Source organism: Sceloporus occidentalis, unplaced genomic scaffold, assembly GCF_023333645.1.
Source record: "Sceloporus occidentalis isolate IW3139 unplaced genomic scaffold, rSceOcc1.0.p SCAF_1, whole genome shotgun sequence".
Taxonomy (NCBI): Eukaryota; Metazoa; Chordata; class Lepidosauria; order Squamata; family Phrynosomatidae; genus Sceloporus; species Sceloporus occidentalis.
Window position 1 is genome coordinate 43,823,471 of NW_028316981.1, and position 13,026 is coordinate 43,836,496.

Consider the following 13,026-nt stretch of genomic DNA (forward strand, 5'->3'; position numbering starts at 1 on the left):
GTTATAAAATTTACGTATATTAAGGAGTTAAAACTGAAATAGAAGGATATCTCCAGGACACCAGGTTTTGGAAGTCTTTATTTTAAATTTCTGTAGTGGTGCAGTTTGTATGATGTATGGTTTATTGTTCTATATATTGTAAACTGTATTTTATTTGTTGTGTGTTATGTGCGTTGATAAATGTGTAATGTTTTCGTTGTTTGCTTGCTATAGATTTAATATAGATTAAAAAAAATCAGTCACTCTTGTTCCTGTAAGAGGGTTGGGAAATAGTAATAATAGCCAGGCTTTTTTTTTAAAATTTACACACACACATGAAAGAATTTCAATTTCAGTTATCAGTTTTAAAAACCCGGAGTATATTCTTTTTAAAAGACCTTTAGTTTAAACCAATGTGGTTTAAACCAGCCAACCCTGCACAAAACCCATCTGTCTTCTCCTTAAGGATGAGCAACAGTAACTGAACTGACTCCTCATGGCACCCAAATCTATCTAATATAGGTCTGACCAGTTAACCTGAAACCAGTATATTATACAAAAACATTTTTAAAAAAACATTGTTTGTCTCCATGTCTTGTTTACTACACTATCATCCTACCTCTTCCATATCCATGTAAATGAGAAATGAGGAAAGTACTTCCCACAACTTAGATGCAGCCCCAAGGCCAATTTTTGTACCTTAAACACAAAATCCCTAAAGACCATCAATGTCTAAAAATGTTTTTAAATTTTGGGGATGAGACCCTTTAGGCCAGAATTAACTAGAAATGGCTCTAAACTGCCTGAAACCACAGTGATATAACTCCCAACACAACCCACAAACTCCTAATAGCCCCTGGGACCAAATCTAGTCCACAGGAAAACCAGAAGTGACATGACATCACTTGTCGTTTCCTGAAAGCATGGAGATGGAAATTATTTTTCACATCTTGTGCAGTTGTTAATCCCAATGAAAATCATTTGACAAGGCTATTTAATGTCCTTGCTTTTCCTTATTTCTTCTCTCAACAAAACATGGACTAGAGCAGTGGTACTCAACATTTTTACCCATGGGAACCCCCCTCCCTTTTATCTCTACATGCAGATGTCACATCCCCTTCAAGATAGCATATGAATAAAAATATTTTCTCTAATTTGTGTGCATATTTTCATTCACACACTCATGCATATTCATATTTTAACATTTTATAAGGCAATAACATTGTTCAAATAAGAATAGTTGTATTTAAGTAAATTCAGTATCTAACTCAACATGTATATAAGAATTTAATTTAAAAGGATAGCACAGGTAATATGGAGATAAAGTCAAGGTAAAAGTTAGCCAGAGAAGGTTACAATATTTCTTGGTTTAATTATCTCCAGATCAGACAACGTTACAAAGAAGACAAAAGCACAATAGGCATTGCAAACAACTTGAATGAACTAGATCAAATACTCGGGCAATCAGAGAAGGGAAAAGTATCAAAATTATATAATCTGCTACTAGAAAGAAACATGGAGCAAGTAAAAGTATATATGATTAAGTGGGCTAGAGATATGGGATGTATGATTTCAATGGAAGAATGGCAAAATACATGGAGTAAGACGAATAAATTCACTGTAGCACAAGACCTCAAAGAAAATCATATGAAAAGCATGAATAGGTGAAACTATACACCATGGAGCCTTAAAAAAATCTATAAACTAGAACAAGGACACTGTTGGAGATGTAAAAAAGAGAAAGGGACAATCTACCATGTATGGTGGCGTTGTGTGGAAATTCAAAAATTTGGGAAAGAGGTTCATGAGACTATCCAACAGATATTTAAGATAAAATTTGCTTTGAATACTAAATTGTACTTGCTTAATATGACTTCAATTCTGAATTCACAGGATGAAAAAAATATTGGAGGATAATATTATATTTAGTTACAGAGGCGAGAGTTCTAATGGCAAAATTATGGAAATCTGAAGAGAAGCCCAAGTGGGATGATTGGATGCAGAAAGTTAATGAATACAGAAAACTAGATAAGATATCATGTCAGATAAAAGAGCCAAGTGCAAGTGAAAAGAAAGATGGGTGGGAAAAAGTTCTGAAAATTTTGGAATTTAAATGGAATTTAAAAACAAATCTATTAGATGTTTAATACTTGGAAGTTTCGCAAAGTTAATTTGCTGCTGCAACATCTCTTTTCCTTTCCTTTCCCAATATCTTAACAAATTCTTTTCTACTAATGCAGGTCTGTTAAAGAACAAACGACACCTTCGATAAAGCTTTTCACTTAGAATAAGAGTTGAGGGTTTGAAATTTTAATATGAATTAACTAAATGATTAAGTATAATTCTCGTTTGATGGGCTGTTAAAACAAAGAGATTATTTTCTTACTGAATATATGTTTCTCAGAGAATAGAGTTTTTTCTATCTCCTTTTTGTATATGGTGTTTAATACATAACAATATAGTCGGTTTTCTTTGTTAGCTAAAAATCTAAAGCACTCTTCTTTTTCAAATCTGATGAATTAAGGAAGTTGGAACACAATCTATCATTGCTAGAGAACAAAATGTATATTTCTTTTTAGCAAACTTTATTGCGGTTTTTAATGTATTCTATTTGTAAAATAAAGATTAAATTAAAAAAAATAAGAACAGTTGTATTTAAGTAAATTCAGTATCTAATAATAATAATAATTTGTTTTATTTATATACCGCTATTCCAAAGATCATAGCGGTGAACAGCAAGTAAGCTAATTAGCAAGTAAGCTAATTTGCCCCCAACAGTCTGGGTACTCATTTTAGCAGCCTCAGAAGGATGCAAGCCTGAGTCAAGCTTGGGCCCTTTTGCTGGTCTTGAACTCGCAACCTTGTGGTTTTGAGTGGATGGCTGCAGTACAGGCATTTAACCACTGCGCCACCAGTGTTGGCAGCCACAGAGAAATGTGCTTTACTAGTCCAACCTAGCAGTTGCACCAGGGCAACATGTGTAAATTATACATATAAAAAGTCTGGGAAGCAGAGGAGCGATCGGCCCTCTTGAGCAACTCTGACACCTCTTGGGAGGGGGGGACCCAGTGTTTGAGAACCACTGGACTAGATAATTTTTAATCTACAACACTTACATCTATCCCAGTCTATCTAGCAGTTTACCCTGCTTCCTTAAGCACAGTCGGCTCAGGAGCCCCCATGGCACACAAAATCTGTGGATGCTCAAGTCTCATTATATACAATGGCATAATAAAATGGTGTCCCTTACACAAAATCAAGGTTTGCTTTTTGGAAGTGTGTGTGTGTGTGTGTGTGTGTGTGTGTAGCCATTGATGGTTGAATCCATGGATATAGATGGCTGACTGTGTATTCTTAGTGAAAACTAGCTGGAAAATAAAGCCATTCAAGAGAAAAGCATCAACTATTACTAACTGCATGTAGTATTTAATAAGAGATGGTTCTATTCCAACTCAGAAAGGAGTGATTTTGAATTTTAACTGAAATCCAGTGAACAAGATTGGTTTGATCTTGTTTTAATTATACGGTAGTCTATCAAGTTACGCTTGATATTTCAGAATAAGTTTATATACAGAAACATATAAGTCTGGAGGCACAAACTGTTATCATGAACCAAAATAGAAATGTACTTTATTGTTAATGATAAGCACCTAAGTTGTTTGATTTGCTATATTAAGCTGAAAAACCACCCTGTTGAAGATACAGGTGTAAATTCCTTAAATACAAGTGAACAAAATCTGAAAGGATGAGCAGATACAGTAGTTAAAAAGTTAAAAGCAGTGACTCTGGTACAGCATCACTGCCAATCATGATTTTCTCTTCCCTTGCAGTATATGACTTCAGATCACCAATACCAAGTGCACATGGCTTGCTTCAACATAGCATCAAAGAACAGAGTCCCTAAATTAATACAGACAAATTTATGGCACTTAATTCCCCCTATTCATCCTTCTTTCTTCCAGAACAATCTCTATAGGAACTATTCCTGCTGGTTACCAAAAGAATAATTACAGTCGGCCCTTCTTATACACTGATTTTTTATACACGGATTCAAGCATCCACGGTTTGAAAATGTTCCAAAAAAGTATAAATTTCAAATATCAAACCTTGATTTTCCATTTTTTATAAGGGACACCATTTTGTTATGTCATTATATTTAATGGGACTTGAGCATACACTGATTTTGTTATACACGGGGGATCTTGGAACCAAACCCCAGCAGATAACAAGGTTTCACTGTATTTCTATCCCCCTCATTTTCTTGGTTTTTGATATTTTTATAACACTTAGAATATTATGCATTTTTCAACTAATTATTAATAACTAGACAATTATTCTGAACTATCTGTTATGTTCAGAATATATTAACATGCAAACGAGAAGAATTTATTCATCCCACTGCCCAGTTTTCCTAAGCCTGCCTCATTTATGTCATCACCAAGTCCATTATTCTATCTTTCTGTAACTCCAGAGTCATAAAATGTAGCCATGAATTACGTTCTTTCCATAGCTACTGCTCCCTCAAGGGTCTTGTTCAACTAGAAATCTATTTAGGGAGACAGTAGGATCTCAGTGGGGGAGGGGGGAAGTAAAAGTAAAATTTCTGATGAAGTGTGATTCATGCCTTAGTGAGCCAACTATCATAGGTTCTTGCTTTGAGGAAGACACTTTTGATAGTATAGTAAGTGTATACTTATACATGCTGGTATTTTTTAGCATGTCCTATTACACTTGCCACATCTGTCTGTGAAACTGTGGGTGTAATAAGTATCCTTCCCCTCTCTGGAAGCGCTACACACACTATAGATTAGATATTACCTATGAGTCTATCCAAACAAGCTCTCATTTTCTCTTGGATTACATGGAAATGATTGGTTGGTATAACTAGTGCTATTAGCTGAGAAGAGAAAATATTAATCCATGGAAAAGATCTAGCATTTTAAAAACAACAACATGTAAACTAAATTATTATGCAAGTAATAGAAATGCTAGAAGTAAAACCTCAAAAACTCTAACATTATCCTGGAATAGTCATCTATATGTGATACTTTTCAGAGACCAAAAAAAAATAAAAATGAAAATGATAGAAACCTCATAATGTTTTTAGATTCTATGTTAGCATCGTACACACGAGGCCAATGCAAAGGTACAGTGCTCTTTAGGCATATGGTAAATACAGCAAAGTGGGGTGGAGTGGAGAGAAATGTATCTGATGTTCAAGGTAATCTGTATTTGATCAATTTTCAGACTCTACAACTGGGGTGGATGTAATGCAACCTTCAAAATGTTGGACTGCAACTCTAGGCATTCTCCACTGCTGACTACACTGGCATCTAGAGGGCTGTATGATTCCCATTGTAACTCATTGTAACAAAGATGATACAGGCCTGTTACAGACTGCCAAAATAAAGCTGCTTCGGGTCTCTTTGGAGGTATGCTATTTAAATGATGCATGCGTCCTAAGAATCCGGAAGCTGCACCAAAAGCTGCACTTTGGTGCTTAGGAATGGAGTGTGGCTTTGGTGCGACCTCCGGACTCTTAGGACCCATGCATCATTTAAATAGCATACCTCCAAAGAGACCCGAAGCAGCTTTATTTTGGCAGTCTGTAACAGGCCTGATTATGGAGCTTTTATTAAAATCAACAAATATATTGTGCTTACCCTAAGGGCTTGCCTAAAGGGCTAACTTTGTGGTTCATATGACTTGGAAAATACTGAATTCAGCTATTCAACAGCAGGATTCTACAATGAATAAGCAGAATTTTATAAAATCTCAGAGGTTCCATTCTGTCCAGTTCTTGAGTAAAGGTACTCAATTTTGCTTCTCTTGGTTGATTTTTAAAAACCTAACATCTTCTAAACCTTACCTCCAGATTTGTTGACATAAAACTATCCAATTTCTCGTTATTTCTATTAAGATGATTTTAAAAAGGTAAAGGTTTCCTCTTTGACAAGATTGTCTAGTCATGTTCAACTATAGGAAGCAGTGCTCATCTCCATTACCAAGCCGAGAGAGCCACCTTTGTCAAAGCCGACTCCATGGTCATATGGCCAGAATGACTGCACAGAACGCTGTTACCTTCCTACTGAAGTGGTACCTATTTATCTACTTGCATGTTTACATGTTATTGGAACTGATAGGTTGGCAGAAGCTGGGACCAGTGACAGGAGCTCACTCCATCACGCAGTGCATGGGTCTCGAGCTGACGCTCTGCCATCCTTGCCATTGTCAGTCAGCGCCTTAACCACTGAGAGGCAAATTCAAGAAAGATGGCTTATGTTAGCCTTGCATTTAGTAACTCATCTTAGGTGATGAGAAATCCTAGGCAGGTGAGTTAGCCAACTAGTCAAAGAGAAAAAGATTGCTCCTTGAACTTCCTCGGACTTACATATTGGCCATGGAGGATGCAAAACTCCATTCTTTGAGGCCGGCATGGAAACACAGATTGCCAAAAGGCCATTTTTTTTATTTATTTTTTTACTATTGTGAAAAAGGAGACACCATTTATTTTGGCAGATAGTAACCTTTATGACCTACTTACAAGTTGATTTATGACAGTGTGTTGTTTTCATGTTTCCAGTGAACCTATGGCAGCCCCATAAATTTGATAGTTTTCTTAGGCAAGGAATGTCCAGAGGTGGCTTTGCCAGTTCCTTTCTCTGAAATAAATCCTACACCACCTGGTATTCATTGCCAGTCTCCCATCCAAGTATTAACCAGAGCTATCCCTGCTTAGCTGTTGATATCAGCTGAGATCTGGTATCTTTAGGGTATTTGAGCTACATTACAAATCTTCATATATTTCTTCCTTCTTCCAGTTCCTTATCTCCCAATGACCTAAGCGTCAGCCCTACACTTCAGCTCTTATCACAGGCAATTCTTGCATTTTGTGATCCATTTTCTTGCCCCTCCCTCAAATAATGCATTCCTGTCTTGTTCTCTTGATCCTATGCTCCACTCCCCTTCTTCCTTAGTGACATGATTTCCCTATTGCAACACTACAACAACTCTCAAATCCTTATGCCTCCCTTTCTGCTGGAAAATTCCACTTTCCACATACCCAGACTGCCTTTACATTGCAAGGTACTGTGCTCCTAACAAAACCAAAGATTGCTACCTGCATATACATGTGTGTGTGTGTGTGTGTGCACCTTCCAAAGTGTCTGTTGACTTATGGTGACCCCATGAATTCCACAGGGGTTTTCTTATACAAGGAATACTCAGAGGTGGTTTGGCCAGTTCCTTCCTCTCAAATACAGCACCTGATGACTTGCTGTCTTCCATCGAAGTGCTAACCAGGACTGAAGCAGCTTAGCTTCCAAGATCAGAAGGGATTTGTTGCCTGGCAGGAATCCTATACCTTTAAGATAACTGTAAACAAGCAGAAATCTAATGAAGAAGCTCCCAGATCATTATGTCTTTGGGGTGGGGCAGAGAAAGAGAAATACAATTTCTCTTACAGTGGGCTCTTGGTATCTGTTGGGGTTTAGTTCCAGGATCTCCCATGGATACCCAAATGTGTGGATGTTCAAGTCCCATTAAATATAATGGCACAGTAAAATGGTTTCCCTTATATAAGGGAGCAAAAGCAAGGTTTTCTCTTTGGAATTTATATCTTTTTGGAATATTTCCAGGCAGTGGATGGTTGAATCTGTGGATACGGAGGACCAACTGTATTTTTTCTCCAGTTTTCAGTCTTACAGGAACCAGTCCACACAAAATAATTAATCCCAACATAACTCAACCCACACTCTCCTTGCTTTTGGCTGCACCCCTCCTACTCTTGCCATCGAGTCCATCCTGTTCCTGACACACCTCATTTTCCACCTCAGCACCACAAAACCTCCACACTATGCCCCTGAACCCAGTATTAGGATCTATAGTACTTTCCTTTACCAGAACAAAAGAACACCATGAACTCCACTTTCCCTTTGTTTTGTTGTTATGCCAAGGGATCTTATAGCACCTTTGAAACTAACTGAAAGGAAAGAAGCTGGGATCCTGAGCTTCCTAAATATTTCCTCAGATGTATAGGGGTGCGGGGTGCGGGGGGGGGGGGGTGGAGACCTGAGGAAGGAGGAACTTCTCTAGGAAAGTTCATGCACCAAAAGTGCTGCAAGATCCCTTTGCATACTTTGTTTGCTGTGGTGTGCCTTCAAGTCATTTTTGACTTATGGCGACCCTAAGACAAACCTATCATGGGGTTTCCTTGTCACTTTTTCCCAAAGGACATTTGCCATTGGTATCCTGAGGTTGAGAGTGTGTGACCTGCCAAAGGTCACCCAGTGGATTGACAGCCATCCATCCATCCACGTTGTTGTGTGCTTTCAAGTCGTTTCCAAGAATTGTTCAAAGGAAGTTTTCCATTGCCTTTCCCTGAGGCTGAAAGAGAGAGTGACTTGTCAAGTTGCTTCAGATGGCATTTGCCTTTGCCATGGCCATCCTCTGAGGCTGAGAGAGAATGACTTGCCCAAAGGTTTACATTCAAGTTGTTGTTGTTGTTGTTGTTGTGTCCCTTCCAGTCGTTTCCAACTTATGACAACCCTACCCTGGGCTTTTCCTTGGCAAGATTTGTTCAGAGGGGGGTTTGCCATTGCCATCCCCTTCCCTTGAGGCTGAGAGAGAGAGTGACATGCCTAAGGCCACCCTATGAGTTTCCATGGCTGTGTGTGTGTGTGTGTGTAGGGGGGATTTGAACCCTGGTCTCCAGAGACACAGCCCAACACTCAAACCACACTACACTACCCTCCTTACCCTTCTCGGTGCATTTACAAAAACGAAACCCCAACGCCCTTTCTGTTTCTATCCCTTCCTGCGTAGTGCTTTCGCTCCCCACAAGCAAATGGAGTCCTGCCTCCATTTCCTCGACCTGCCATTCCCCTCCCCTCCCCAGGCAGCAATTGTTGTTGTTGTTGTTGTTATTGTTATATTTGTTTGCTGTTGTTATTGTCCTTTCCAAGACCTGGGACTCAGAGGGGCTCAACAATATTAAAAGAGCAATGCAATTAAAAACACAGAGAAGAGGAAGCCCCCTTCCCTTTCCCTCTCCACCCCACTCCCCTTTCTCCCAGCCCCAAGGGCTTAACCCCCCCCCCCCCAGGGCCATATAAACCCACTCTCATTCCCTCCAGGGACCCCATTTTCCTCGCCCTTCCCGCCCCAGGCCCCCAAATAGCCACCCCTTGCTTCTCCACGGCCTCCCTCCACCACCGGCCTCCCCCTTCCCTTCCTTGTATCCCTCTGAGGGCTGTGGGGGAGCGGCCATTACCAGGGATGAGCTGCAAGTGGTTCCCCATGTTGTTCTCCTGCTCCCCGCCTCCTTCGTCTGCGGCCATCGCTGTTTACCCGAGAGGAGCCTGGGAGGAGGAGGAGGAGGCGGAGGAGGAGGAGGCGGAGGACGCGGGCTGGCTGGCTGACATTGCCCGGCAGCGGCCCCTAGCGGCACCAGGGGGAAGCGACGCACGCAGCAGTAGCAGCCCTCTCACAAATGGCTGAGTCCAAACTGAGGGGGCCTCCTCCTCCTGTGACTCTGGCCCTGCTGCAGCAGTATAATCCACTCTGAGACTGCTTTAACTGTGCTAGGGAATCCTGGGAATTGTAGTCTGTTGTGGCAGCAGAGCTTTCTCTTGACAGAGAAGGCTTAATGATGTCTCACACACACAACTATAGTCCAACCATGTCCTCCATTTTGAGCATGGCTAAGAAGCAAGAACATACACAACAAACCCAACTACTTTTTACTATTACAGCCCCCACAACTATTTCTTTGCATTCCATGGAGAAATCCTGTATACCTAATTTTTTCATATTTCATTATTTCCTGTAGCATTTTTGAAGTATGGAGAGTGAATTTTGGCAGTTGTCCAATTCACCCTCACAACAAAAACTACTCACACAACATGAGAGAGTAAAATCCTGAGAACAGATGGTGTTGGTGTAATGTCTTTACTGGCCCTTGAATGCATAAGGCACTACATATATGCTTTCTTTAAGGTTCCATACAGTTCTGGATTGGAATGGGATGAAAAGGAAAAACAATTTCACTGCCTTAATAAAATAAATAAAATAAACCTTTTATTTATATCCTGCTTTTTGTGAAAACAATCACAAGCCTTGTCACAGAGAAATTCATATCTAATGATTTTGCTGATTTATAAGACCCAAAACACTGCTATAAGCTGCCTCTCCACTTTGGATTTCATGGGCTTTGAAAATAGAGCTCTTCTTGCGCATTCAGAAAGAAAGTTCATGCCCAAATTAATCAGTTGAAAGGATTTCAGGAATGGTCATTTTAGCAGTGTCCTGCTGCAGTTCAGTGGGTTTTGTGCATGGATAAAAGAATCACTTTGCAAACAATGCTCTGACACAATCCTGCCTGTGACTTTTATGTTTCTCAGTTTTTTATATCTCAGAAAGCTCCATCTTTATAAATCAGAAGTTATTTTAATCAGTTAATTTGATTATCTCCATGCCACAAAGTATTTTAGTCAATAGGACCGGCCACAGAGTAATGAAGTGAAATTTAAATGAAGTCGGATCCCTTCAGCAGTGGATCCTTCTATCTGTAGAGCACACAAAAGGGGAGTTCCAGGTCTCTTCATATTTAAAGAATGTATAATAAACTCTGCTGGCTTAGACCAAAGACCTAAAAGCCCATCTAGATGCACATCCCAAAGGCCACCAGGAAGGTATGACAACAATAGTGACTGGTATTCCACAAATTTCTCTACTCTGCTTTGAAAATGTGCTGTGAGGAGAAGTAATTCCTTCTATCTTGATTCTAGTGTGTGTGCATGCAGACATCTGCTTTCTTCATGCTTTCCATCATTTTACATATCTCGTTTTGTGCAACAGATGGTAGAATGGACTGGCTTAGATGGTGGGCTGTCCATCATTGGAAATTTGGGGGGAAATGTAGAACTCTACAATTCTAACCGTTCTCTTCTTTTCCTAAACAAAGAATCCATAAATTACTCAAAATAGATCTTTGAAGGCTCTACTCAATGGCTTGTCAAGGAAGTCAGTAAGGATGGTGGGCACTAGAGAGAAGACAATCTCAGTGATAGTGCCTACATTATAGAAGTTCTTTCCAAGAGATATGTGACAGGCTCCATCTCTGGGTGCTTTAATGAACTCTTGAAAGACTCATTTTTATGACTTTTAAATGAAAAGTTTTCCTAGCATTTGCTGTTGTCAAAGAAATTATATTTTCTTTCAGAAGAGCATTCAAGTTAAAATTACTTGTCTTTTCAAGATGTCAGGTCTTAGTTTTGAGTGGACCCTAAAGATTAACCCCCAGTTATTTCCATCAGCCCATTTACTGGTTAAAATATAAATATTATATATGGTTGATCATCTGAGTTTTATTTAGGGGGAGAATGGAGGGCAAGAGATTCACTGCTATGCAGTATTGTGTAAGGATCCAGAGGAAACCGGTGCAGAGATGATGTCTTATTTCCATAGCATGCAAATTTAAGGGATTAGTGTCTATTGGACTGGATGGCCCCTGCAGTCTCTTCCAACTCTACAATTCTAAGATTCCATGATTCTATGTTGTCTGGTTCTTGCATAACTGCCCTTCCCATTCCTAGCCTTCTTATTTCTTGAATCCACCCACCATTCTGGATCAATGTTTGATCCAAGGTATGGGAACTCTTTATTTCAATTTCCTCATTGTCTTGTTGTAATTCCTCTGTGGTCATTATTTTTGTTTTCTTTATGTTTAGCAGTAAGCCTGCTTTTGCACGTTCATCTTTGACCTTCCTTAGTAATTGTTCCAAGTTTATGATATTTTCTGCTAGTAGTATGGTGTCATCGTTATACCTTAGACTATGGATCTTACTTCTTCCTATCTTTACTCCTCCTTCTTCTAAGTCTAAACCTACTCTTTGTATGATATTTTCCGCATACAAGATGAACAAATAGGGTGATAAAATACAGCCTTGCTTGACCCCTTTGCCAATTGGGAACCATTCTGTTTCTGAATATTCTGTGCTAATAGTAGTAGTCTCTTGTCCAAAGTACAGATTTCTCATCAGAACTATCAAATGCAATGGCACTCTCATTTCCTTAAGAGTCTTCCATAGCTTTCCATGATCTATGCCAGTGATGGCAAACCTATGCCATGCGTGCCGGAAGTGGCACTTGACGCCATTCCCTCAGGCACGGGGCAAGGGAGAAGGCAGAAGAGGAATGTGTATGCCCGTTCCTCCTTCCCCCTGCCTTTTCTTGGCCTCCAGTTGTCTCTCTGAGACAGCTGGAAGCCAGAAAATGGTGCTCAGGAGAAGGATCCAGAGGAGCGCGCCTCTGGTTTCTCCTCACAGCCTTCTCCCAATCTTCAGCTGCCTCTCTGAGACAGCTAGAGGCCGGGAAAAGGGCGGGGAGAGGAGGAGCGACTGGCGCGTGCCAGTTGCTCCTTCCCAGGGACCTTTGCTGACCTCCAACTGTCTCTGGAGAGACAGCTGGAGGCAGGAAAAGGTCAGTGGGCAAGAAGGGAGGGTGTGTGCCCATTTCTCTTCTTTCCTTTTTGCCTTTGGGATGAGGAAAGGTCCAGGAAGAGGAGGGCCTTTGCTGACCCCCAACTATCTCTGAGAGACAGCTAGGTGCTGGGAAAAGGGTGGAGGAAGCCCCACCCAGAAGATGGAAGCTCCACCCACAGAGGGTGGAGGCCACGCCTCCTGGGCCAGAAGTCCCGACCCAGCACGCAGCCCCATCCTGAGGGGGCAGAAGCCCCGCCACCCGACACGCAAACCTGAAAATGTTCTCCATTTCTGATCTAAGCTGTTAAGGGCTTTGCTGTAGTTTATAAAGCACATACTGATTTTCTTCTGGAATTCTTTGGTACACTCCATTAACTATTGTATGTTTGCAATATGGTCCCTAGTGCCACAAAAATGGTACAAAATGCTAAATGAATGAGGTGATGGGAATGTCACAGATGAACAATTCACGCAGATAGTACTCATGCGATTTTATATTCCTTTTCTGGCCCCTGTACTTTGATTTAATTAATCATAGTTAAATCAAAGTACTGGGGCCAAAATG

The 13,026-nt window shown here is 40.3% G+C and overlaps 1 protein-coding gene across 3 annotated transcripts in view; it reads right to left on the bottom strand.

Annotated features, from left to right (window-relative positions):
- Positions 1 to 9,335, bottom strand: part of LOC149321343 (protein cereblon) — a 42,937-nt gene extending 33,602 nt beyond the window's left edge. For 2 of the 3 annotated variants that reach the window (XM_089519917.1, XM_089519897.1), the window contains exon 1: positions 9,251 to 9,335. In XM_089519917.1, coding sequence (XP_089376043.1) covers positions 9,251 to 9,317 — 67 coding nt within the window. In that variant the 5' untranslated portion in view covers positions 9,318 to 9,335. The remainder of the gene's footprint in view (positions 1 to 9,250) is intronic. The other variant, XM_089519907.1, reaches the window with a different exon arrangement.
- Between the last annotated feature and the right edge of the window lie 3,691 nt (positions 9,336 to 13,026).